The sequence below is a fragment of the Gambusia affinis genome, linkage group LG10 (genome assembly GCF_019740435.1).
Source record: "Gambusia affinis linkage group LG10, SWU_Gaff_1.0, whole genome shotgun sequence".
Classification (NCBI taxonomy): domain Eukaryota; kingdom Metazoa; phylum Chordata; class Actinopteri; order Cyprinodontiformes; family Poeciliidae; genus Gambusia; species Gambusia affinis.
In genome coordinates this window covers 890,760-915,609 of record NC_057877.1, presented here as the reverse complement: position 1 = coordinate 915,609, position 24,850 = coordinate 890,760, and the positions used below count along the sequence as shown (strand labels likewise).

Here is a 24,850-nt window from a genome sequence, read left to right as displayed (position 1 = left end):
TAAAAAAACAGCAGCGTGGAGAGAAATGAGAAAATGAGAACAGCTGGAGGAAACTGAATAAAACAGGGAAGGTCATGCCACCAGTCTGACAGTATTTTAGGTATTTAAAACAAAAACTGTTGTAATCAATAATTATTGATATTGACTGATTTGATCAATCAATCATCTTACACCCTTATCCCTTGTGGGATCACCAGGGGTGCTGGTGCCTATCCCCAGCAGTCAACAGGCGAGAGGCGGGTCACCCTGGATAGGTCGCCAGTAAAAATTGACATATATAGGTCATGACATTCACAGAATAACAAATGGAATAACATTTATTTTATTCTCTGCTGTTGCAGCTCACATAAACAATTTCATTGTGGCAGATTTAAATCGAACTCTTGTTATCTACAAGAATACTCTGACTGAGCATTCCATACAAGATGGACCAATTTATAATACTGGTAGTTTTCTTATCAGGTACTCCAGCTCAGCAGATGGCAGTAATGCACATGTAGTCTGGCACATTTAACCGGCAGTAGACCTTATGTGTTAAACGACTGAGGGAAGTTGGGGGTCAGATTGTCACGTGCTGTTTTAGAACTCTCCAGAAACATGGGCACTTGTTTGAGGATGGCTGGATCTCTTCAGCGGATCCACAGAACTTCTTATAAGCCTGGACAGCTGTTCAGGCGCGGAGCAATTCCATATCTGACAGAGGCCACCGGTCAGCTCCGGCTCCAGCCGTCACCGCGCTTCAACACCCTGTCTTCCGTCAGCAGCACTCCGGTGACCGCGGGCTGCAGGCTTACCAAACACCACCGCTGGGTTCGGGTCGCGGGGATACCCCTAGCTCATTCCGCTACCTCCACGTCCCCTTGTGGACTAAGCGTACCAACTCGGTTGTTGGGTAACCGGGCCAGTGGGGCAGGTTTCTCTGGGGAGGACGGCGGGGAGAACGCGGCTTCTGGAGGAGATGAGTCTGGAGGGGATGGAGAAGACCCCTACAGCGGACCGCAGATGACGGCTCTCACCCCCATGATGGTCCCTGAAGTGTTTCCCAACGTCCCGCTGATCGCTGTGAGCAGGAACCCCGTGTTTCCCCGTTTCATAAAGATAATTGAGGTGAGGATGATGTAATACGTGTTTTCGGTGGCTCCAAGGTCACCGAACGGGTGGAGACGAAGCTGAAGTTGTTTTCCGATTCTACCATCCGATTCGGAAAATGCCTAAAGGTCGATTCCACCTAATTTCCACTACCTTCCGCATCTCTAATTAGCTCTAGTTAAAAAAAGCTACAATACCTAGACACTTCAATCCTGAACTGCATTATTCTCGACTAATATCAGAATATTTAAAAGCATGTTTGGGATTCGTGAAACTTCCAAAAAGGGCGATTTCAACGGTTTTTCTTTCTTTTGGTCACATGAGTACTGCTCTAATTTCAAATTTACAACACCTGGACTCTTTAAACCTGTCTAGGTTTAAAGACTAAATTATTTTCTCCAATAGCAGAATAATTATAACTATGTTTGGGATTCGTGAAGCCTTTTTCTGATTTGTGAAACTTCACTTCACTTAACAGACTGCTGCAGAAAATCTTTCCTTCCAACAGCCATCACCATCTACAATAACTCTTTGAACAATTAATGTGTTACACCAACATTTAATTTCTCATTGGGATTAATAAAGTGGTTTTGAATTAGAATTGAATTTGAAAAAAAAACCCTGCATGGAACAAGTGTGAATAGTAATCTAAATATTAGCAAAGTTTTACAATTCACGTAAAGGTTTCACAAATCCCAAACATGGATTAAAATATTCCGCTATTAGAGCAGAATAGTATAGTCCAGGTGTTGTGGTTTTGGAATTAGAGCAGTTCTAATATGAGCTGGATAAAAAAGGGTAAAAATTTCATTTTATTGAAGTTTCACAAGTCGGAAAAAGGTTTCATAAATCTGGGTCTGTATATTCTGCTTTTGGAACAGAATAATCTAGTCCAAGTTTGTAGAGTCTATGAGTTGTATTTTAGGAACTGGAGCAGTTCTAGTGTGATCCATATGCAAAAAAATGCCAAACATGGTTATAAATATTCTGCTATTAGAGCAGAATAATCCAGTTCTGGTTTGAAGTGTCTAGGTGTTGTAGTTTTGGAGCTGGAGCAGTTCTAGTATGATCCAGAAGCAAAAAAGTGGTCAAATCAACCTTTATTGAAGTTTTACAAAATGGATAAAAGTTTCACAAATCACAAACATTGTTGTAAATATAAGAATATTTATTCTTAAATATTCTTAAATATAAGAATATTTACAACAATGTCCAGTCCAGGTTTGAAGAGTCTAGGTGTTGTAGTTTTTAAACTAGAGTCGATTATAGATGGGGAAGGTAGTGAAAATTTAGGTGGAATTGCCCTTTAGCCATTTCCCAAATCGGAAGCTGGAATCAGAAATCAACTTCAGCTTCGTCGGGTGGAGTGGGTTTAACATGTTGCTGTTAAATCCTGCCTGATATTTTCCCCTCATTACACTATAGTTCAGTCAACCATTCAGTTATAGTGACTACAGTAAACATGGCCAACTTTCTGTCTCTTCTGACAATCACTCAGGGTCGCAAATGAGTGAAGTTCATTAAAATCCTGGTGGTTCACTGTCCTGCTGGTCAACAACAGAACATATTACCGAACCTTTCTACAGATTGTGTCATCTGACCGTGAAATGCAATGCATCGTAAATCAAGAGCTTTTAAAGTGTTTGGTATGAAACTGATATTGCAGGTATTTTAGAGCCTCAGATTCAGGCAGTTTGGGGATGTTTCTCCTTTTGTGCAAGTTCATAATTTACCTAAAAATAACTATTAAAGTGGTATGAATGTATTTAAACAGACCAATTGATTTCAATAATCATTACAAGGGTTCTCCTCAGAAAACTTGCTAAGCCCACCGTGTTTTTAAAAAAATGTTACGTTGACAGAAAATATAAAAATATTACATGGATAAATGAATTAGTAGAAGACATTGTTGACAATGCATAAACACACAGTTGTAGTCTTAAAATCAACACACAAAAAATACTGTTAAAATAAATATTTTTTTGTACATCTGTTACACCCTGAATAAGTTAATGCACTGCTGGTTGAATGCCCATGAGTGTTTTTAGATTCCAAAAGTCTTTTAAGCAAATTTAATGGTCACAAATTTGCTTTATGATCAGCAAATTTGTGCTTTGCTGATCACAAAGCATAAATGAACTAAGCAGCTGCTGAACGCTACCCAGATCTCCAGGGCCCCATGAATACTAACATTTTAACACTGACCATAGAGCTAGAATTTTAACATTTGTTTATTCAGAATGACAATGCTGTTAAATTTCATTTATTGGTTTCAGCAAGAATGAATTAAAAGTTTTTAAATTGTGTAACATTTAAATGAAAGATTTTAAGGAGCTGGCAAGTTTACTTTGTTAAAGTGCAAGGAACAATCTACCTAGTAACATTGTTTTGTTACCACAGCGACAGTCTGATGCAGGAATTTTAATCTTTTGAACTCTGTTTGTTCACAATTATTTCTGAATATGTATTTGTAACTTCAGCAACTTACAATTATCGCTGATGGCTTTTAAGTTTGGCCAATTAAACAAGAGCCCATTTCCCAGATTTCACCAAGTCCATGGTGAAATTTTCTTAGTGGTACTGATGATCTTAGCAGGCAGAGGGGCCCTTAAATCAAATTCTGCTCGAGACCCCATGCCACTTGGACCGGCCCTGCATGACGAGCTAAAACAATTGCTCTGCACATCTCTCTGCTGGATGCAGAGGGACAAAGAAGTAGATTTAATTTATGAGGTGCTAGTAGAGACCGGTTATTTAATTATAAGAAGAACTCATCAAAAACAGACATAGCTATTTAGTAATATTTTAACAATTGAATGGAGTTTATCAATTCATTCTCACACAATGTCCCTTTGAGGACATTCATGATGTTGATGCGGCCCAAAATGAAATTGAGTTTCACATCCCTTCTATGCTGGTTATAATGTTTTATGTACATCTAAAAAAGTTCACCCTCCAAAGATCTCAATACCAGAACTATTCATGTCCCATGTTGCCTCCTGAGTTGGGTGGAGGTAGGTGGAGCCACTCCAAGCTAAACAGAGCTGATGCTGAAGGGGAAAAAGGCAGGGATATCGGCAAAACATGATGAAAAGATGACGGATTCAAAGTTCGATCTAGGCACTGGTTTCCTGAAATGATGCTTCAGGTTCTTCCTTCATGTGCTGCTAGGTGAAGAACAAGGCCCTGATGGAGCTGCTGAGGAGGAAGGTGCGGCTTGCTCAGCCTTACGCTGGAGTCTTTATGAAGAAGGATGATAAGTAAGTCAGAAATGCTCCTATTATTTTCCTCTTGATTTGAGTTCACAAAGGACATGATTTGTCGTTTGATATTTGCTACCTGCTTGAACCTATCAGTGAACCAAGCAGGTTCAAAGACTGCTGTTGTGTCTTCCAGTAATGAGTTGGATGTGGTCAAATCCCTGGACTCCATTTATTCCACTGGGACCTTTGTTCAGATCCATGAGATGCAGGATTTAGGAGACAAGCTGAGGATGATCGTTATGGGACACCGCAGGTCAGATACAGGTCTGCTGATACCATCTTAAACCATCTTCATGTGTGCAGCTCTGCTGATTCTGTGCTCTGGTTCATCAGGATTCGGATAACAAGACAACTGGAAGTGGAAGCTGAGGACAGATTGGCGTCCCCTGACTGGTCAGAGTCTGAATCAGAGCCTCAGGTCAAAGCTACGGCAAGGCGGAAGTCCAAACGCAGCCGTAAGGACCAGCCGACCTCCCTGGCAGAGCAGCTGGAGAACAAGGTGAGTTCAGTGCTGTCAAAACGGCAAGAAACATTTCAAACAAATAATAGTCTAAACTAGATTCCTCCTCGTGCCCAACTTTTGCATTGTGGGGGCTTATGCCATTTTTCTGATCATATTATTATATTGATGAATTACAGTTTCCCCCCTCAACGTTTCTGGGTGGACTGGGTGCATTTCTCAGAACAGAATTGAGATTCTTGAAATCATTTTGTCAGTAGTGCACATCAGAAAAGCAGTTTAATTTCTTTAAACAAGTTGCAAATGCTTTTGTATACGGTATACATTATCACTTGATAATGTATACCGTAATTTCCGGACTATAAGCCGCGACTTTTGTCTCACGCTTTCGACCCTGCGGCTTATACAACGATGCGGCTTATTTATGAATTTTTTCTAACGGCCAGTAGGGGCGCTGGAGCAGAAAAGGCAAGCGTGAGACAGCTGGAATATATCTGTAGAGGAAGACTAATGTAACATCGTGCTTTGTGCATAAATAAAATTAGCTTGAACAGACCCTCATCATGGAGAATGCAAGAAGAAATGCATATGATGCAGCTTTCAAGTTAAAAGCAATCGAGCCGATAAAGAAGGAAACAGCTGCTGCACGTAAACTGAAGACTTCCATGGTTTCAGTGTACAGGAGGAAGAGGATGACGGCTCTCCGTGACTTTTAACAGTATGTTATTTAAACCAACCCTGTTAGTGTTGTTTTGCTATATTGCTGCTGTTCAGAAAGAAAAGCTACGGCATATTATTAAAACTTTAAAAACACCTTCTGTGTACCATATTTCTTTGTAAATATCTCATGTTTTAATGTAGGCACGTGCGGCTTATACACCGGTGCGGCTTATGTGTGTACAAAATGTGTTTCCTTTAAAAATGTAGGGGGGTGCGGCTTATAATCAGGTGCGCTCTATAGTCCGGAAATTACGGTAATTACCTGCTTTTTCCATCCATCAAATCAAAAAATCAATCAAATTTTATTTGTATAGCACATTTCAGCAGCAAGGCATTTCAAAGTGCTTTACATCAAATCAAACACAAAAATACAATGCAACATAGAATCAACAATAAAAACAATATCAAGTCAGATTCCGTTAATAAATTTGTAATTGATTACATATAAAATACAACTCTAAACAAGTGGGTTTTTAGTTGAGATTTAAAGGAAGTCAGTGTTTCAGCTGTTTTACAGTTTTCTGGAAGTTTGTTCCATCCACCTTCCGCTTATCCGGGGTCGGGTCATGAGGGTAGCGGCTTCAGAAGGGAGGCCCAGACTTCCCTCTCCCCAGCCACTTCTTCCAGCTCCTCTTGGGGAATCCCAAGGCGTTCCCAGGCCAGCCGAGAGACATAGTCCCTCCAGCGTGTCCTGGGTCTTCCCCGGGGCCTCCTCCTGGTGGGACGTGCCCGGGACACCTCACCAGGGAGGCGTCCAGGAGGCATCCTAACCAGATGCCCGAGCCACCTCAACTGGCTCCTCTCGACGTGGAGGAGCAGCGGCTCTACTCCGAGTCCCTCCCGGATGATTGAGCTTCTCACCCTATCTCTAAGGTAGAGCCCAGACAACCTGCAGAGAAAACCCATTTTGGCTGCTTGTATCCGCAATCTCGTTCTTTCGGTCATGACCCAAAGCTCATGACCATAGATGAGGGTGGGAACGTAGATCGAGAGCGTAGACCGGTAAATCGAGAGCTTCGCTTTTTGGCTCAGCTCTCTCTTCACCACGACAGACCGGTACAGCGCCTGCTTGATGGCAGACGCAGTTCCCTTCTGCCTGTCGATCTCCCGCTCCCTTCTTCCCCCATTCGTGAACAAGATCCCGAGATACTTGAACTCCTCCACTTGGGGCAGGACACCCCCCCTGACCTGGAAAAGGCACTCTACCCTTTTCCGGCTCAAGCCCATGGCCTCGGATTTGGAGGCACTGATCGCCATCCCAGCCGCTTGATATTCGGCTGCGAACCGCTCCAGCGAGAGCTGCAGATCACGTCCTGATGAAGCCAAAAGGACCACATCATCAGCAAAAAGCAGAGATGCAATCCTAAGGCCACCAACACCTTGGCTGCGCCTAGAAACATGCGCCCATGGCGTGCTGTGGTGGGGATAGCATGACCCACATTTGGAGGCCTTGAGTCCTCAACGCGGCCATCGTGGGTTTAATTCCCGGACCCGGAGACATGTGCCGCATGTTTTCCCCTCTCTCTCCCCCCCCTTTCCTGTCAGCCTATCGTCATATAAGGGACAATAGAGCCCACAAAAAGACCCCCTGGAGGGAAAAAAAGTATGGCCCCTCCAGGCCCGGCTTTAGAGTGGGGCCACGGTGACCTGCGTGCACCAAGTCCAAAGTTTCCATTCATCATTGGGGTCTTCTATCTGCTTTATCCAACATTTTCAATTGCCTTTGTCATGTTGATCAAAATATTTTATATGGGTCTCTGTTGAATAGTATTGACTTCTACAACATTTAACCATACAGTGGCTTGCTGAAGTAACAATGATGTAATAGTCAATTTTCTTCATAGTGTCCTTTATATCTCAAATTGAAATCTCATACAGCAAATTAACACGGTACTACATTGTAGCTACAGCTCCTCTGAGGCTGGCTGACAGAAGTAAGGCTGCAATTTTGCGCCACTGGCCCTTCTGACCAACACCAGCAGGCAAGCTGGATGTTGTGTCTTGCCCAAGGACACTTCATCCTTGGACAGAAAGGGCAGGCAGGCCGGGAATCGAACAGTCACCCCATTTATACCCCTTTGACTTTTCCATATTTTGTCACATTACAACCACAAACGTGAATATTTCATTGGAATTTAATGTGAAAGACTAACACAAAGTGTCACAGTTATTGAGTAGAAGAAAAGTTATACATGATTTTTCAAATAAAAAACTGAAAAGTGTAAGGTCCAAAGAACAGGCAAAGACTGGGAGAGTGACTCAATAAGAGGAAAATCAATGTTGTTTATAGGGGGCCATGGTTTCATCAATGGTGTGGACATTCCCTCAATGTTTACTGCGATGCAAGAATAATTGCAAATAATTTTTCCTTCCTGGTGGGTTCATTCTTTTATTCTGAAAGTTTATTCTATGTTGCTAATTAAGGTTTGAGACTTCAATAAGGTACTGATCTACTGTGTATGTTATCTATACTATCTTCAATGACTGAGTTACTTTCCTAGTTGTTTAAATGTTCTCTTTCACTTATTTCTCTATGTTTTTTAATATGTCAAAAAAAAAAATAGGGTTACTTTTGTTTGGCAAAAATTTCAAATCAGATTTTTGTCTTTTTCAGGTATGTAACTCTTGATAATTTTGTATCTTTTTTTAAAAAATCCCAATGGGGTAATTCTGTTTGGCTTTCTCACGGGCCTAAGCATTCTGCAGCAAATATGATTTTAAAACACAGATTTAATGGGAATTAGGGCTGTAGTATACGAATGTTTTAGTGATCCAATAATCTATTGAAAATTGTTGCGATGAATCGAGCAATCGGATAAAAAAAATAAAATAAAACATTGGTAAATCTAACATAACAGCAGCATCACATATCAATATCAGTAAAATTTTTCACATTTGAGCTAAAAATAACTTTTCTGTAGTTTAGAAAATTAACCTGTGACAATAAAGCTCACTTTGTAAGCTGAAGAAAAGTTATACAAAAATCTGAAAGTATATTCAGTGTAATAATAATAATAAAGAGGCAGGTTCACAAATCTGCCTATAAAAAATGTCTATACTCCAGCTTTTTATTTTATGTATTCATCTTAACTCAATTTAATAGATGAAATCTCTCCTTGCCCAGTCATTTATAGCTTTTGTTTCTATGTTAGCGATGGGATTTGACACCTTTGTTCGTCACACACAGAAACATCTACCAGCTGCGTGCTGCCACAGTGTGCTCCGCCACCCATTTGTTGGGACTGGGATTAGATACATTTTCCGGTTCATCCGTAAAGCTACACTTATGTTAATCATCTAATGCGCAGCTGCCCACAGTGTTCAGTCTATCTGCTCACCTGTATAAATACACCTTCAGCACTCTTCCCTGCCGTTTGCTCTGAACACTGGCCACCAGGAAACGGCTCCGGGACGATAAAAACTGCCGTACTCCAGGCATCGCAGCAGTCATTTTAAGGACGCTTAAAGGTCCCCCGAAAAAACGACAAAGACCCAGATATTATCATGAATCAATCGAATCTTCCCAGGCCGAACTTTAAAACTGGACGATATGCTGGTAATACTTAGCTTTCGTCAACAACTAAGACCAAAGTTAGAGCACTGCGCAACTCAAGTAAAAACCCGGCCAGAACACAGTGCATTAAATAATAAAATAAAACTTAACGAAGGTTTGAGGCAGATGCATTTTCCTCGAGGAATTTTAATAATCGAGGTACTCAAATCACTCGAGGAATCATTTCAGCCCTACTGGGAATATTATTTTTACTGAATGTGATTTACTGGGTCACTTTGTCAAGTGTTCTCCAAAAATCAGCTTTTCATTTCTGACAGTGTTTATTGTTTCAGCCAGGGCTGTTTATAAATGAATATTTTAGTAATCGTGTTGGAATGAAGGACTTATCATCATGTTGGTAATGAAGTGTGTTGATCAGGTTTCAGAAGCTGACTTGAGTCCAGAGCTTCAGCCTTTGCCTTACTCCAACATTCTGATGGTTGAGGTGGATAACGTTCAGCATGAGCAGTTCACGGTCACTGAAGAGGTCAAGGTACCCAACACACAGCACTTGCAGCAGAAACGTCCTGAAAGGGCTCAACCATGCTCAGAGGGTCTTTGTGTGTTGTCAGGCACTGACGGCTGAAATCGTGAAGACCATCAGGGACATCATTGCCCTCAACCCCCTCTACAGGTCAGCCAGTAGCTGAGCCTCACCATTCTCTACTAATCTTTGCTTTTGGTCCCGTTGTTCTTCATCTTGTTGTGGGTCATTGAAGTTGCCATGTTGGGGCCTCTAGAGAGCACTGACATACAGCTAGTATGGTGTTGCCATTTCTGAACAATTGGACTGCACTCTTACTTTCTTACTGAGTTGCCTCAGCCACTAATGGCTGCAGCTGAAATATTACGGTAATATATTTTATGTTTGTCTGTCACCTTCATGGTTTTCAGTGACTTACTGCATGAACAAACTAATTCATCTGTTAATTTAATTGCAATTTGTATTTAACGGAAGCGCCACAATTGCAAAATTGTGTTTGTTCAACATTTGCACAATACCTACACATTTTTCAGCACATTTGTAACAGAAACACAGCTAATGACTGATCTTATCCCCTGAAAAGATCGGTAGAGAAGATTGATCGCTCATCACCCAATAGAGTTTTGGAACCAATGTCGCTGGGTATGACGTTGTGGGGCATTTATTGTCTCATGCAGTCACTTGGCGCCATCTTTGAAGGCCACAGACCAAAACAAACTTTATTCCGGTGTTTTTACTGTGCTCCCCGTTGCATTCTCTTCCGTAATGCTGAAAAGCAGTTTGAAACAAGTGCGCTATATCGCAACAAGCTTCTCCCAGATGCCAATAAATGGTACATGGAAGAAAAAAAATAGATAAAATTGGAAAAATCAACCTGTTTGAAAGAAAAAGTTGGAGCAGAGACCCTAATTTTAAGATTTTACTTAATTTTACTTATTGGAAAATTGCTACATTATTTTAAGTAACTTTAGATTACAAAAATCTCTAGCATCTCTCTTTAGATGGATTGATAATTAAAGGCTTGTGAGGAACCCGACTCAAACGAGGACAAAAAAAAGAGTTCAAATTAGAAAATATTCAATTTAATTCTTCCAAAATAGCAAACAAAACATAAAGATTCAATGCAAAAATAAGTCAAAGAATAAATAACAATTTTGGGCCCAATTTAACTGAGGTCAACTGAACTCTAACTGAACACAAACAAAACTGACCTTCCTAACAAAGAACAAAAGGCTGCTGAAATAGGGGTGGAGTAACCTAAATCTATCACTTGAGGGACATAACAAAAGAATAAATAAATACAAAATTAACTAAAGCATTCTATGAAACAAATAAAGCAAACTTTTACTTAACAAAAACAATACTAAGTGAATATTTAAGTGACAAAAGGAACTAATTAAAAACAACTTGAAACAAGTCTCCCCCTTCAGTCTTTCAAGACAAATGGTTTCCTCCAGGTTTCCTCCTCCAGCTGGTTTGAATCAGCAGCACCTCAAACAAAAAACAAGTGTAAATAAACCATTCAGACAGACATTAACTAAAGTGTGCACCCATTAGGAAATATATGTCTAAATGAAATAACTAACTTCAACATATGAAGGAAATACTAACACGATGTGGTGGTGGGAGGAGCATCCACCACAAGACTAGATTCTACCACTCTTAAATCAAGGGAACATTTGTGTCAATTCTGACACAAATGGTCATACATTACTTCCATGTCGTCCTCCATTTTTAAAATTGATTTCCTTTCAGTTTGTGACTGCATGTATTCAAAAGTGAGAGTGCTATTGGAAAGCATCTCTGAGTCCATGTATTTGTATCCATAGTGTTTTAGTGGTAATGGTGGCATTTTGAGTTCTGTGTTTGTCAGAGAATCAGTGCTTCAGATGATGCAGGCTGGTCAACGGGTGGTCGATAACCCCATCTACTTGAGTGACATGGGGGCTGCACTGACGGGAGCTGAGTCCCAGGAGCTGCAGGATGTCTTGGAGGAGACAAATGTATGAGCTTTTCCCTCATTGCCTGTCTGCTTCCTCTATTAATAAAAATCTGATGCTTTGCAGTAATGAGCAGTGAATGAAATTTTCAGGCTGCACAATGTTTTTGAATGTCCACTGGGAGAAATTTGGAGTAATATGCCACTTATGTTAAAGCAGTCAAAGCAGAATTTTACAACCTTCAAACTAAAAAACAATCAAATCATTTTTGGTTTTTGCAGATTCCAAAACGTCTTTACAAGGCTCTGTCTCTTCTAAAGAAGGAATATGAACTGAGTAAACTGCAGCAGCGTCTGGGCCGTGAGGTCAGAGATCATAATCAAGCATGTGAGCACTATCCTGCCTTTGCACAGCCCACTATGTGAACTCACTCCTGACTTTGTGTGCTTTGGTCTGAGGTGGAGGAGAAGATCAAACAGACCCACAGAAAGTATCTTCTCCAGGAGCAGCTGAAGATCATCAAGAAGGTACAGGATCAGGAGGAGCCAGAACTCTTTCTGTGTAATGAGCCCAGGCCTGGTCCAGGTGATGCCTGGTGCTCATGTCACTCATCAGATGAGAAGTTTTCTCGCATGTCTTACACTCGTATAGACTATTCTCTAACCAGCAACTCAGTAACGAAAGAAACCAATTCTTCCTATTATAGCCATGCAACAATCACTATAATGCTGATGGACAAAACAAGAACTCTTTGTGAGAAACATTGGAGGTTTCATACATTACTACTTGGAATGTAGGTTTTATTCCAAATAGTAGTAGTGAATGAGTGGACTATCCTGTGTGAATGTAATGATCAACCCAGGACTTCTCCTTTTGTCCTCAAGGAGACAGTAATGGCTATAAAAACACAATGAACCTTTGTTAGATTAAATGTCTAAGACTATAATAAGATTCTAGAGAGAAGGAAAAAAACAAGACACAGATGGAGAACTTTGACCTCATTAATAATTTGAATTAATTCCTTTTAAATTACATTGAAAAGAATAAAGATAAGTTAATCACTTAAAGGCACAGTATTATGTATTTTCCAGGCATTTTATTGCACAATCAAGTAACTGTTACCTTCAGTTGTTATAAAAAAAATGCTATATACAGTACAGACCAAAAGTTTAGACACACCTTCTAATTGAACTCAATTAGAAGGTGTGTCCAAACATTTGGTCTGTATATCAAATATGGCTTGAAAATTTTTTTTTTCATAATCTAATGCTTTAAAAGTAAGCTTCTCTCTTTAAGAAATTCCTGCTCTTTCTAAAACTCTGTCTTCAGGAAGTCATCACAGCATTGCTTTTTGCACAGCTGAATGGTTGCTACAGGAGATTAAAGGATTTCTTAAACATGTATGAAAGGATCATGCAACCCTCCAATTATGTTTTTGATGAGGGAGTAACATAACATGATGTAAAGCTAAAATTATTTTATATAATACTGCCCCTTCAATAGGCTGTAAGATTTTGTTTTTTCTAATAACACTTTTCTATCTGATATGGACAAACTCTTCAATGTTCTCAACCTTCCTAAATATCCTATTTCCCATACCGTTCTTTACCAGAACAATAATGACAGGAGAACTCTGGAGTATGGTAGTCATTCTGTTGTTGGCTGAGAAAATGTTTTTAGTTAACTCCTAACACTTCCTGGATGAAATGATTTGCTGCTCTGGTTATGTGTTTAAACCCTGCTACTGGCTGGTCGCACTAAACTTATGTGATCACTATGGTGACCCGTGAAGCCAACTCCACCCACGTGAGTCATCTTGCCACCAAGTGAGGGGGGTGACGAAGGCTGGATGACATTTCCCTTCTTCACTGCATCGGTGTGTTCGTTAACATGGAGAATGCAAGAAATAGCTTGAGCCCCACCTTTAGGTGTCTAGTGAATGGGGTTCTGACACCATCTGCACATGTATGGTGCAGATGGGGCTCACTAACTGTATGTGTCTTCAGGAGCTGGGTCTGGAAAAAGATGACAAAGAAGCCATTGAGGATAAATTTAGGGAGAGACTTAAAGACCAGAATGTTCCTCAGCACATCATGGATGTAATCAATGAAGAGCTGAACAAGCTGGGGCTGCTGGACAACCACTCATCTGAGTTCAAGTAGGTCTGTCTCCTTTCCATCCCTCAGCTAGGTCTAGAGCAAGACAGCCACAAAGAAAGTTACTTACTACAATAGTCAGACCACACTGATGCTTCCATGTCGTCCTCCATTTTTAAAAGTGAGGCAATAAATAACTATTTCTGTTCCCCCATTTTTTTTTACCACTCATATTCTGGTCTTTTCCTGCCATCTGACAAATTTACTCTAATAATTTCTATTTTATTTATTTTTTCTCTTTACAAGAAAAGTATAAAAATAAGTTTTAATCTTTAGTCCCACCCTCCATCTCTGAATTGGTTCAGTCAAATTTCTCTCATAGGGGTGTTGCTGTGGTGGCGTAGGGGACAGCGCGACCCATGTTTGAAGGCCTTGAGTCCTCGATGCGGCCGTCGCGGGTTCAACTCTCAGACCCAACAATATTTGCCACATGTCTTACCCCCCTTTCCTGTCAGCCTACTTTCATATAAGGGACACTAGAGCCCACAAAAGACCCCCTGGAGGGGTAAAAAAAAATAAGAAAAAATCCCTCATACACCACAAATGGATTTGCGTTGAGAGGTTGAGGACCATAATGCAGGCTTTTGTTTGTTACTGATGCCCTGACATGCGTGAACGTGAACCAAGGCAAACTGTGTTTCAGTGTAACTCGCAACTACCTGGACTGGCTAACCAGCATGCCATGGGGCACCAACAGTGAAGAAAACCTGTCATTATACAGGGCCAGGGAGGTTCTGGAGGAAGACCATTATGGAATGGATGATGTTAAAAAACGCATATTGGTAAGAAAAGACCCTACACTTTTAACATCCAAATGAATCACAGGAAGATGCTTCCTCTATGTCCTGCTGGTCACAGCAGCTGAGTGTTGCTTTGTTTGTGTGCGCAGGAGTTCATTGCAGTGAGCCAACTCCGAGGCTCCACCCAGGGGAAGATCCTGTGTTTCTATGGCCCTCCTGGTGTGGGGAAGACCTCCATTGCCCGCTCCATTGCCAGAGCACTTAACAGACAGTACTTCAGGTTCAGTGTAGGAGGAATGACCGACGTGGCTGAGATCAAAGGTCACAGGTCTGCGCAATCTGTTAGTTCTCCAGTCTGACTGAAACATCCAGATCAGTGGGAATGTTGTTTCTAGGACCCCAGGTGCAATGTTAAATTATGCATAATAATACACATACATAATGTAATTATTCAGCTCTTAGACTGATATGGTGCAGTTATTCCTATTTCAGGAATAGTCCACCAGCACATTGATTCAAACAGATGGACACTTAAAAAAAAAAGTTGGGACAAGTTTACATCACATTATTTATCTTTAATGAATCCCATGTGGGTTTTTTTTTTTTTGTTTCATAGTAAAGAGGATCCAAAACTTCCAGTGACTTTTCCACAAACTGAGACCAGAACAAAACCACTGATTAAAACCACCAGAATAGGACAGTGGTCTTGCTGCTAAGCACAATTTTTTGTATAAATCAACAAACCCAAAAATATTTTTAAACTAAATTCTTAATTTTTTTTTCTGATTAGGCCATTATGTGAGACCCTTTCAGATTTACTGATCCAATTTTAACAAATATCAGACTACTTGTGCTTTACATTAGTATAGTTTATGTTTATGCATAGCCTATAAACTAAATCACTTTTTTGCTATAAATATGGTAGTTTGATTAAAATTTCTAGATTTGTGACCAGTAAGAACTTTTATCTTAATACATGTGGCAAAATGTTTGGTCACCATTCTATTACATCAATGCCCATCCTGAACCAGAAAAGCAATTTGCCAGCTAGTTTTAGATTAACTTTAATTTATTCAATTATTCTCCACTAAATTCCATTTTCTGTATTTGGCTGGGATTTAAGCAGAAGCAAGCTGTATTGTGTCCTTGCCCCACCCTCACCCCTTTGTTCTGGTCCCTGCAGAGATTATGAACAGGCAGTTTCCAGTGTCCCCTCAACGCAACAGAAAAGAACCATGAGGAATCAGAAAATATTAAATTGCTTTGCTTCTGTGATCACAGCTGTTCTCATCCAACGTAGTCTGAAAATATATTGTTTCCAGGAGAACATATGTTGGAGCTATGCCTGGGAAGATTATTCAGTGTCTGAAGAAAACCAAGACGGAGAACCCTTTGGTGTTGATAGATGAGGTCAGTGTTTGAATGTAATCTTTAAGAAGCTATTAAACAATGTTTTCATTGGCCCCACATTTCTATATTAAAACTTTTCCAATGGAGTGATATAATAAATGTAGTAAACTAAACTGATGTTTGTTTTCATTTGCTCTATTGTATTAAATATTTGAAAACAGTCTGTGGAACAAAATCTGTTTGTTTTATGTAGTGATGGTGTTATTGAAATAAATTAATGTTTCATCTGTATAAGTTATTGAATAAGACTGAAGATATTTTTCTCATAATGTACTAAGCTATTTTTTCCCCAATAATTTGTTTATTCAGGTGGATAAAATTGGCCGTGGTTACCAAGGTGACCCATCCTCTGCTCTTCTGGAGCTTCTGGATCCTGAACAGAATTCACACTTCCTTGACCATTACCTGGATGTCCCTGTGGACCTGTCTAAAGTAGGTGGAGCTTGCACAGTCAAGCTTAATCCTGGTAAAGGTGTGTGTTAGTCCTCTAAAGGTTCGCTGTGCGTGTGCTGTATTCCAGGTTCTGTTTATCTGCACAGCCAATGTGACTGACACCATCCCAGAACCACTTAGAGACAGGATGGAGATGATCAACGTGTCCGGATACGTGGCCCAGGAAAAGCTGGCTATTGCTGAGGTAACAAACATGTCCCCATAGCAACTGTTGCCATCATTGCTGTGTGAAATTTGACTCTTGCTTTCCTGTAAGGAGGACTGGGATATTTAGAAAAAAGTAATTGATATGGGTGTTTGAGATATTCCAATGACTCCATTGCTAATATTTTTATAGAAATCTTTACATCTTTAAATAACTTGGACTTTGATTTTGCCCTCAGCTGATTACTTATATGGCCAATGTGATCTTGACCATTTGCTGACTCATACAACACATACACACACCACAAAGAGTCAGGGGTTGCTGTGTGTTACAGTAAACCACTGTTACTGTGGTCAACTGTGCAATACAACGACATCTTGAAAGTCTTGTATTTATGGGTTTATATGCAATGATTCCATCTGAATGTTCACTTCAGAAAACAAGTGTCGAATGGCAAGAGTTCCTGTTTAAGCTTGTTGTCATTAATGTGAAGCCCTCTGAGAAAACTTCATATTTTTTAACAAACTCTTTCTTCCCTGTATCTGTCTGTGGGCCTAGCCACAGCAGAGTAATGCTGTAGTGGCAGAGCCACATTTAAAAAAAAAACCACAGTGTTGGAAGGGTTTGAATATTTGCCTTCTAGTTTTCTATTAAATGTTCTGCTCAGTCCGTCTGTGTGTGTGTGTGTGTGTGTGTGTGTGTGTGTGTTTAGCGTTACCTGGTCCCTCAGCTGCGAACACTCTGTGGCCTGACTGAAGAGAAGGCCTCCATCTCCCCCGACGCTCTGGGTCTGCTCATCAGACAGTACTGCAGAGAGTCAGGAGTGAGAAACCTGCAGAAACAGATAGAGAAGGTGAATTCAAATTAAATAAAAAAATACTTTATTTATCACAAAGGAAAGCTAAATAATATTATCACTGTGAATTATCACTTCCTTCTATTGAGACAGCATTTCTCTACAGAGCACCATTTAGCCCCACCGCCATTGTGAAATGTGGATAAATGATGCACATTTCTCCACATTTATTCTTTAAATTCCCATGGTTCCTCTGAACTTTTGTTAAGATTTTATTTAGAAAATTTCCTTGCTTTTCACTAATTTCAGTACAGTGCCCCATTGTGCTCATTTATGGTCATGAAACCATTGACCTCTGGCTTATGAACCAAATGGACAATGTCCACTATCATGTATCATGTCCACTATCATGGACAATAAACAGAACCCTCTCCACCACATAGTGGACAAACAGCAGAGCACCTTCTCACATAGACTGCTGCAGCTCCGCTGTTGTAGGGACAGATACAGGAAATCCTTCCTGCCACATGAAATCTCACTGTACAATAAAAGATAAATCATTGTTCTGCACTAATCAGCCCAATTCAGCCCACTGTGGCACACTTGCTGTACATAATATACATATCAGCATTTTTTTAATCTCTGCAAGGACTGCTTTTAAGTTGCACTTTATAATTTTACAATTTATAGCATTTTATATTTTATTTTATCTACAACTAGTTGTTACTTTGTCTTGTCTTTATGCTGCAACTGCGAAGTAATTTCCCTGCTGGGATGAATAAAGTACTTCTATTCAATTCTATGCTATTCAAAGAAGGGCTTCTAAACGTCAGCCAAACAATTTGCATTGATCCTGCTTGGAGCTAGACATGTTTATATATTTTGTATTTATTTATTTTGAAGTACAGCAAGATTCCAGACTGCAAGCTGGTTTTGGAGTGGGTGGTTTTTCCATCCACTTCTACATGTCTTGTTAGATCTGTGATGGACATTATTTATGACTAGCTTAACTGTTCATTTGCTCAAGACAGATATTTTGTATTTAGTTTTTTAAGAAGGTAACACTGTTGTATGACATTCAAACAAGCCAAAACGAGATCTGTTTATGTTTTCATATAATCTGTAAATTTTAGTGATATTTTTGAGGCAAAATAAATTATCCCATCAGATTGACACCTTTAATGTCCTGGTATCTGACTTGTTATAAAACATTTAATAATCTTTTAAGAATATGCCTTATTGTTTGGGCTGGTCCCTGGTGACACACAATAGCTCTACAGAGCCCTAGTGAAGCTAACCTAACCCTTTCATCCATATGGTTCCATTCTCACCGGGCACCAACATGTGTCCAAGAAGTGCTGCATGGTCCCTGGAACAGATCTGTTGGTATCAGTTCATCCATCTGAGCTCAGTCTGTCCTGGGAAATGTTAATGGACCGCCTGCTGCCAGGTGAACTCACCTTCTCTGACATGAAGGTGACACAGTGGGTCTGCTTGTGTCTGCATCCGATTCCTCAAGATGGATTTAATGGCTGCTGATTGGCTTTTTGCAGGCAGGTCTGCTTCCAGTTGCACCCTCCAGCATGTACCACCTGGTCTGAAGAGGGAAAATTAGAATTAATCCTCATCAGTATCCTCAGCCCATAATGCAGATGTTGCATCAGACTGTAATCCATCCTGCAGCCTCCCTCTGATATCCTCCCTCACCTCGCTGTCTGGGTCTTGTTCTTCCATCTGCCAGGTGTTCCGTAAAGTAGCATTTCATATTGTGAGTGGAGCCGAGGACTCAGTGGCCGTCTCGTCTGACAATCTGCATGATTACGTGGGTAAACCAGTTTTCACAGTGGATCGAATGTATGACGTGACCCCACCAGGAGTGGTGATGGGCCTGGCATGGACCGCTCTGGGTGAGATGAGGCCCACACAGTCTCCAGCTCTGATGATAATGATTATATCTGAGCTGAACAGTTGCCTTGTCATCTGCTGCCTGTAGGGGGCTCCACACTGTTCATTGAGACGTCACTCTGCCGACCACAAGGAGGGGCAGAAGCTAAAGGAGAGGGAACCTTGGAGGTCACAGGTCAGTGACCTGCTCTCATGTAATGTGGAAACCCTCAAAACATCATTTCTGAATTTTCCCATAATCATCTCTGGTCAGACTATTTCTTCAGCTGGAGTTTATTTTTATAAACATAGGCAATTCATGTTGGAATCTTTCCTGGCATTAACAGTAAGCAAAACTCATGGGGAGCACAGTGCAGAGAACACAATACATTTTTTTATAGTATAGTATCCTAATATAATATCATCTTCTTAAAAAAAATTAGATACAAAAATATTGAATCCCATTTATTAAAGTTTTTAAATTAATCTTAGTAATTTTTGTTAGACCTGTTTTCTATGAAAATCCAACTAACTTAGTTTTAATTTCTTATTGAGCAGATAAAATATCAGCTCTAGCTTGTCGCATATGTTGAACCATATGTTGAAAGGTTCATTCTGAAGATTTGTGCTTCTCTGCAGGTCAGCTTGGTGATGTCATGAAGGAAAGTGCAAAGATTGCTTCTACATTTGCCAGAGCCTTCCTCATGACTAAAGAACCGGAAAATAACTTCCTGGTCAGCTCCCACCTGCACCTGCATGTTCCTGAGGTAAAGAAACAGGATTTTTATTTATCACAAGTTGCTCTTATTGGACTGCAAGTATTACACACCTTGAGACACACACACACACACACACACACACACACACACACAGTGATAAGTGTGATAGCAGTGCCCATTGCTGAAGGGTTGACACAAGTCACTGAGTATGTCAGAGGCTCATGTGACAACAATAAAAGGGATCACTTCAGAAATGCTGGCTGTAAACAGGCATGTGCAAAGGGGTTGTGGGAGGGGGGCTTGAGCCCCTGCCCCTTTTATCCTTGATGCCCCAGGTGCCAGATTGAGGTTTTTTTTTGTTGTTGTTGTTGTTTTGTTTGTTTTTACATATGTTTGAACTGCTTGTGCCCCTCAATTATAATATTTAGATAAAATAACAATTAACAAAATAAACTAGTCTGGCTGCACTCAGTCTAACAATGACTGATAATTGTTGCTATGGAGCTTAAAAAGTCAGATGGTACCAGGGTTTATTTAGTAAAATGGCAGAAAAATTAGCTTATTTCATAACATACTTTATGACCAATGACCTCTTCCCTATGATCTATTTAACAACTATAGTCTCTCTTTAAGCTCCTCAAATGTCAATTTGTGTTTAACACCAACTCTGTGTTGTGTTCATTCAGTCTTTTGAAAATAAAATGTTAAACAAAACCAATATCATCATATCATCACAGCCCTCCAGCTCTACCAGCAGCAGAAATCCTTCAACAGCAACTTTATACACATCAGACTAAATTTGCTTTGCACTGTCCCCACATGATGACAGTGATGCAATGTGATCCGATTAAATATTAGATTCTTGATTAAAATGGGTTGTTACCATGTTGTTGTGTGGTGTTTTAAGATCTTGTTCAATGTGCCCCCTTTTAGCTTTGACAGGTTGATTTAAATGACATGACAGGAAGGAAAGACAGCTGGTCATGATTCTAGCCTGTCGTCATTTCAGTGTTTACATTGGGAAGCTAAACTTTAATAAGTATTGAGTCAAACAAGGCTTGGAACTGACTGAAGATAAAATATGAAATCAGCTCAGACATACTCATGCATAACACTGTCACTAAATACAACAATTTTCTTTTTTTTCTTTCTTTTTTTTACAGGGGGCTACTCCCAAGGATGGACCCAGTGCTGGTTGCACAATAGTCACTGCATTGTTGTCCCTGGCAACCAACCGGTCAGTGCGTCAGAATGTGGCGATGACTGGGGAGGTGTCACTAACTGGCAAAATCCTGCCAGTAGGAGGAATTAAAGAGAAAACTATTGCTGTACGAAACACACACACACACACACACACACACACATAGACAAGACAATCAGTTCATCTTGTTACATTACCACAGTAGGGGTAATATAGAACCTCATTGTAAAATAAAAAAGTCTAACCCAACACATGAAAATAAAAGCACTTATGCTGCATTCCATTTACCTGGGAAATCGGAGCTCAGAGCTACCGTAGGTTTGTTGACAACTCCAGCCATGATTTCAACGTGGCAGGCTAAAGCAGCCATTGTTCCCAACACATCTTCTGAACATCGTGTGAAGCTTTACGTTCCATAAGCAAACAGCACTTTTAATTGGGTCAGTTTAGAGTTGCAGGCACCATGGAACATTCAGGCTCCAAAGTTCTTAATCTGAAGGTAAACGGTGGATGCTCAGTCACATGATTTTGAGACGTTGGTATTTGCACACACCTTGACCAAATCACCTAGACATGCCTTTTCCTGCTGGGGTCCCTCCTACCTCCCCACATCCTCTAGTTTGCTTTTACGAAATGGTCACATAGAGAGCCACCTGTCTGGAGTCAGCCTCCTCCATGGACAAGAATGATCATATGTCAGTCTTATTGTTGTACAAATTATTTTGTGAAAAACCATAAACATGAGACTTGATGCCCCTAAACTGACAACCACATTGGACTGACAAAAGGCGCTTTTCTACTAAACTGCCTCTAACTGGTTTGGTCTAGGGTCACCTTGGCCAGACTGGTTTTCCATAAGCAAATCTGGCGTGGCTCAGCCTGGCTGTTCTCAGATTGTCGTACCTACCTGAGGGGTAGAGCATTCATTGACTGGCTCGTGATTTACATCACTGACGACTCCAAAAGAACTTGTGACGTTTAGAATTGAACTTTTAGCTGTGGACCGTGAACATGCTGTCTGCTATCAGAGAGCTGTACAGAGGAGTTTAATTATGAGTTTAATAAGAAGCAGCAGAAGGAACACGTGTGGTAACTTTTGTAGCAGAATGACTGAATTAGCAGCATCACTAGCAACTTGTTTTTCTGATATACAGAAGGGAGAAACAGAGTAGCCATGGTTAGCTATATGACGGGGCTGCTGTTTTACATTCATAGTGTGAAGCACCGGTAGTACATAATATTAACCTGTGATGTGAATTTTATTTCTTATTTGAATTAAAAAATAAAAGTTTATGCATGGCTATTGGTTTACATCATTTGATGGCATTGCCTTAATCTAAAAGGTTGTAATTATATTTTCCTACATAGCAAAATAACCAGCTGATTTGGGCCTTCATCATTATGTTTGGACCAGCAATGAATTTCCGTAAGACGATATTAAATACCTGGGCTTATTTCAGTCTATCAGAACCAGAACCTCAAGGTTCTCCAATATTAAGTGTTGCTGCAAACATCAGCAGAGAATTGAACACAGTTGCTGCTGCTCACGGTCTGCTCACAATACTGAGGAACAGACCGTATGATGGAAAAGCTCACTATCTGGGGTGGAAACAAATTGCACCTTAACCAGTTAGTGTGCGACTAGCCAGTGGAAAACGCCTAAAATAAGACCAACACATACACTACAAAATAAAAGCCTTCATATTTTACACAGCAGGTAGTTGCTGTTTGGGGCTTTATATGAGTGGTATAACCCAACCACTGTTACACATGGGATTGGTGTGGCCTTTTGAAATCAAGCTTGTTGAAAATTTCAAAATAAAAGCCTCAGTATTCCTTACTTTGTTTAGATAAGGAACCAGGCAGGCATTTTAGCCGGAGAAAAGAGTACACTTGGATGTTTGTCAGCTTAAAAAATAAAATTCAGTAGGTCAGCATGCTAGCGATAGCCACACACGCTAAATTTAAGCTAACATTAGTATTTAAGCTAATTTTCATTTAAAAGGTAAGCTTTACATACTAATTAGAGTATGTCAGTGTTAGTCAACATGTTATTGATAGCCCACATTCTACTAGTAGTGTCAACATGCTAGTTGTTCTACACGCTAGTAATGGCTCTCATTCCCTAAATGTTACTGACAACACTTAAGGTTCTTGACTAATTTTAGCTTGTACACTAATGTTTGCATGCTGAGTGGAATAGGTCACTGTTAGTCAATGTGCTATCGATGCTACTGGTAGGTTTAACATGTTAGTGTAGGTCTCATACTAACTTGACCTTACTGCTAAAATAAGCCTTTTAGCTCATTTTTTCATATATTAACCACATTAATCATACTGAATGGAGTATGTCAATATAAGTCAACATGCTGGTGATGCCCCATTTGCTCAAGAAATCATTTAAGCTAATCTTAGCATTATTGCTGATTTTGAGCATCTGAATGCTGGGTTCCAATTGACACACACCCTTTGGCAGGCCAGTTTTAAATTTCTTCAGATATGTTCTAATTATTATTATATTGTCAAGTGGGTACACCGACTGCCGTATTCTGGCTGATAGTCGATTACCGATCTTTAAAAAGCCTGATCTGCCAATTCAAATTTTGGCTGAAACCATTTTTTTCTGAAATGTTGCTAAGTATAGTAAGAAAGTCTGAGGATTATATCTGTCTGAGAGGAGTTGGTAACTGTGGGGCGACTATTAACTACAAATGTGCAGACAAGACCTGATGGGCCGGTCTGTCAGTCAAACTTCTCTCATGGGAGAGCAGAAGAGAACAGTGGATGATTTTAGACCTTTGGTAGATAAGATCAGTGGATAAGATAGGCTTCACATGCAACTATTGGCCAATCACATATCTCCCAAAATTAAGGAAATCTGCGCCAATAAATTGGTGCACCCCTACTTATTACTGTTTCTTATAATACCATGAAATGTATTTGCAGTAATGTTTTCAGCAGTGCTGACTGCATGTTTCCTTGCCAGGCCCGCCGTGCTGGTGTAACCTGCATGGTTATTCCAGCTGAGAACAGGAAGGACTTCTCCGACCTGCCAGACTACATCAGAGAAGGACTGGAGGTCCATTTTGTGGACCACTACAGCCAGATCTACCCCATAGTCTTCCCGTAAAACCAAGATGGGACAGCATTTCCATGTGTAAAACTGCTCATCGTTCTGGTATAAGATTGTGATATTTTTTAGTTTTTTACCTTTAGTCCAGCTGTGGAGACATATGTTCTAGGACCATCCCAAAGATCAAATGACTATATGAACTCAAGCATGCATCATGACTCAGAGGAGGAGCTGTGATATTTGATCAGGACGATGGGATTGGAAACAGCCAGGATCTAAGATGAGCTGGGACAGTGCAGTGATCACTCTGGTCTGCTGCCATGCAGCCTCTTTATCTACATCTTGGTGAATGGACACTTTCAGACATCGTTTAATGTAATATCAGACATGATCATATTTAAATAAAGTGTAAGAAAAAACAAATACTAAAATGATTTAATTGTGTTCAGATTTTGGTAAGTTAAGTTTATTTGTGTAGCACATTTCACCAATAAGGTAGTTCAAACCAACCATAAATTGTGAAACAAGCAATGAACATTACATTCAATCAAATGTGAAATTAGTAAAAACAAAAATTAACCAGGTGTGACCAGCCCCACTCTCTTTTATGTCAACTTATCTAGTCAAACACTTTATTTACTTGCAGCTTTTATATCAAAATGAATTGAATGGTTAAACAAGCTGGATGGGATGTCTTGTGATTGTGGTTAAACCAGAAAACTGATGTGCTATGGGTATACATTTCTCAAGTGTTTCCAGGATCT

The 24,850-nt window shown here is 40.1% G+C and overlaps 1 protein-coding gene across 1 annotated transcript; it reads left to right on the top strand.

Moving 5' to 3' along the window:
- The first annotated feature begins 469 nt into the window (after nt 1–469).
- On the top strand, nt 470–24,520 carry lonp1 (lon peptidase 1, mitochondrial). The gene is made up of 21 exons (XM_044128982.1): nt 470–1,107; nt 4,261–4,349; nt 4,486–4,605; nt 4,686–4,851; nt 9,465–9,578; nt 9,658–9,719; nt 11,443–11,572; nt 11,791–11,874; nt 11,968–12,036; nt 13,516–13,667; nt 14,309–14,447; nt 14,555–14,733; nt 15,728–15,815; nt 16,125–16,247; nt 16,336–16,452; nt 17,126–17,266; nt 18,951–19,116; nt 19,203–19,289; nt 19,733–19,860; nt 20,976–21,140; nt 24,000–24,520. Exons 1-21 carry the CDS (start codon nt 598–600, stop codon nt 24,141–24,143), a joined length of 2,973 nt encoding a protein of 990 aa, XP_043984917.1. The 5' UTR covers nt 470–597; the 3' UTR covers nt 24,144–24,520.
- The last annotated feature ends 330 nt before the right edge of the window (nt 24,521–24,850 follow it).

Excerpts from the sequence above, each read along its gene's own strand:
- lonp1 (XM_044128982.1), top strand. The coding sequence starts at position 598 with ATGGGCACTTGTTTGAGGATGGCTGGATCTCTTCAGCGGATCCACAGA. Across the intron at positions 9,579-9,657 it reads CGGTCACTGAAGAGGTCAAG|GCACTGACGGCTGAAATCGT; the intron begins GTACCCAACACA and ends GTGTGTTGTCAG. Across the intron at positions 15,816-16,124 it reads CTTTGGTGTTGATAGATGAG|GTGGATAAAATTGGCCGTGG; the intron begins GTCAGTGTTTGA and ends TTGTTTATTCAG.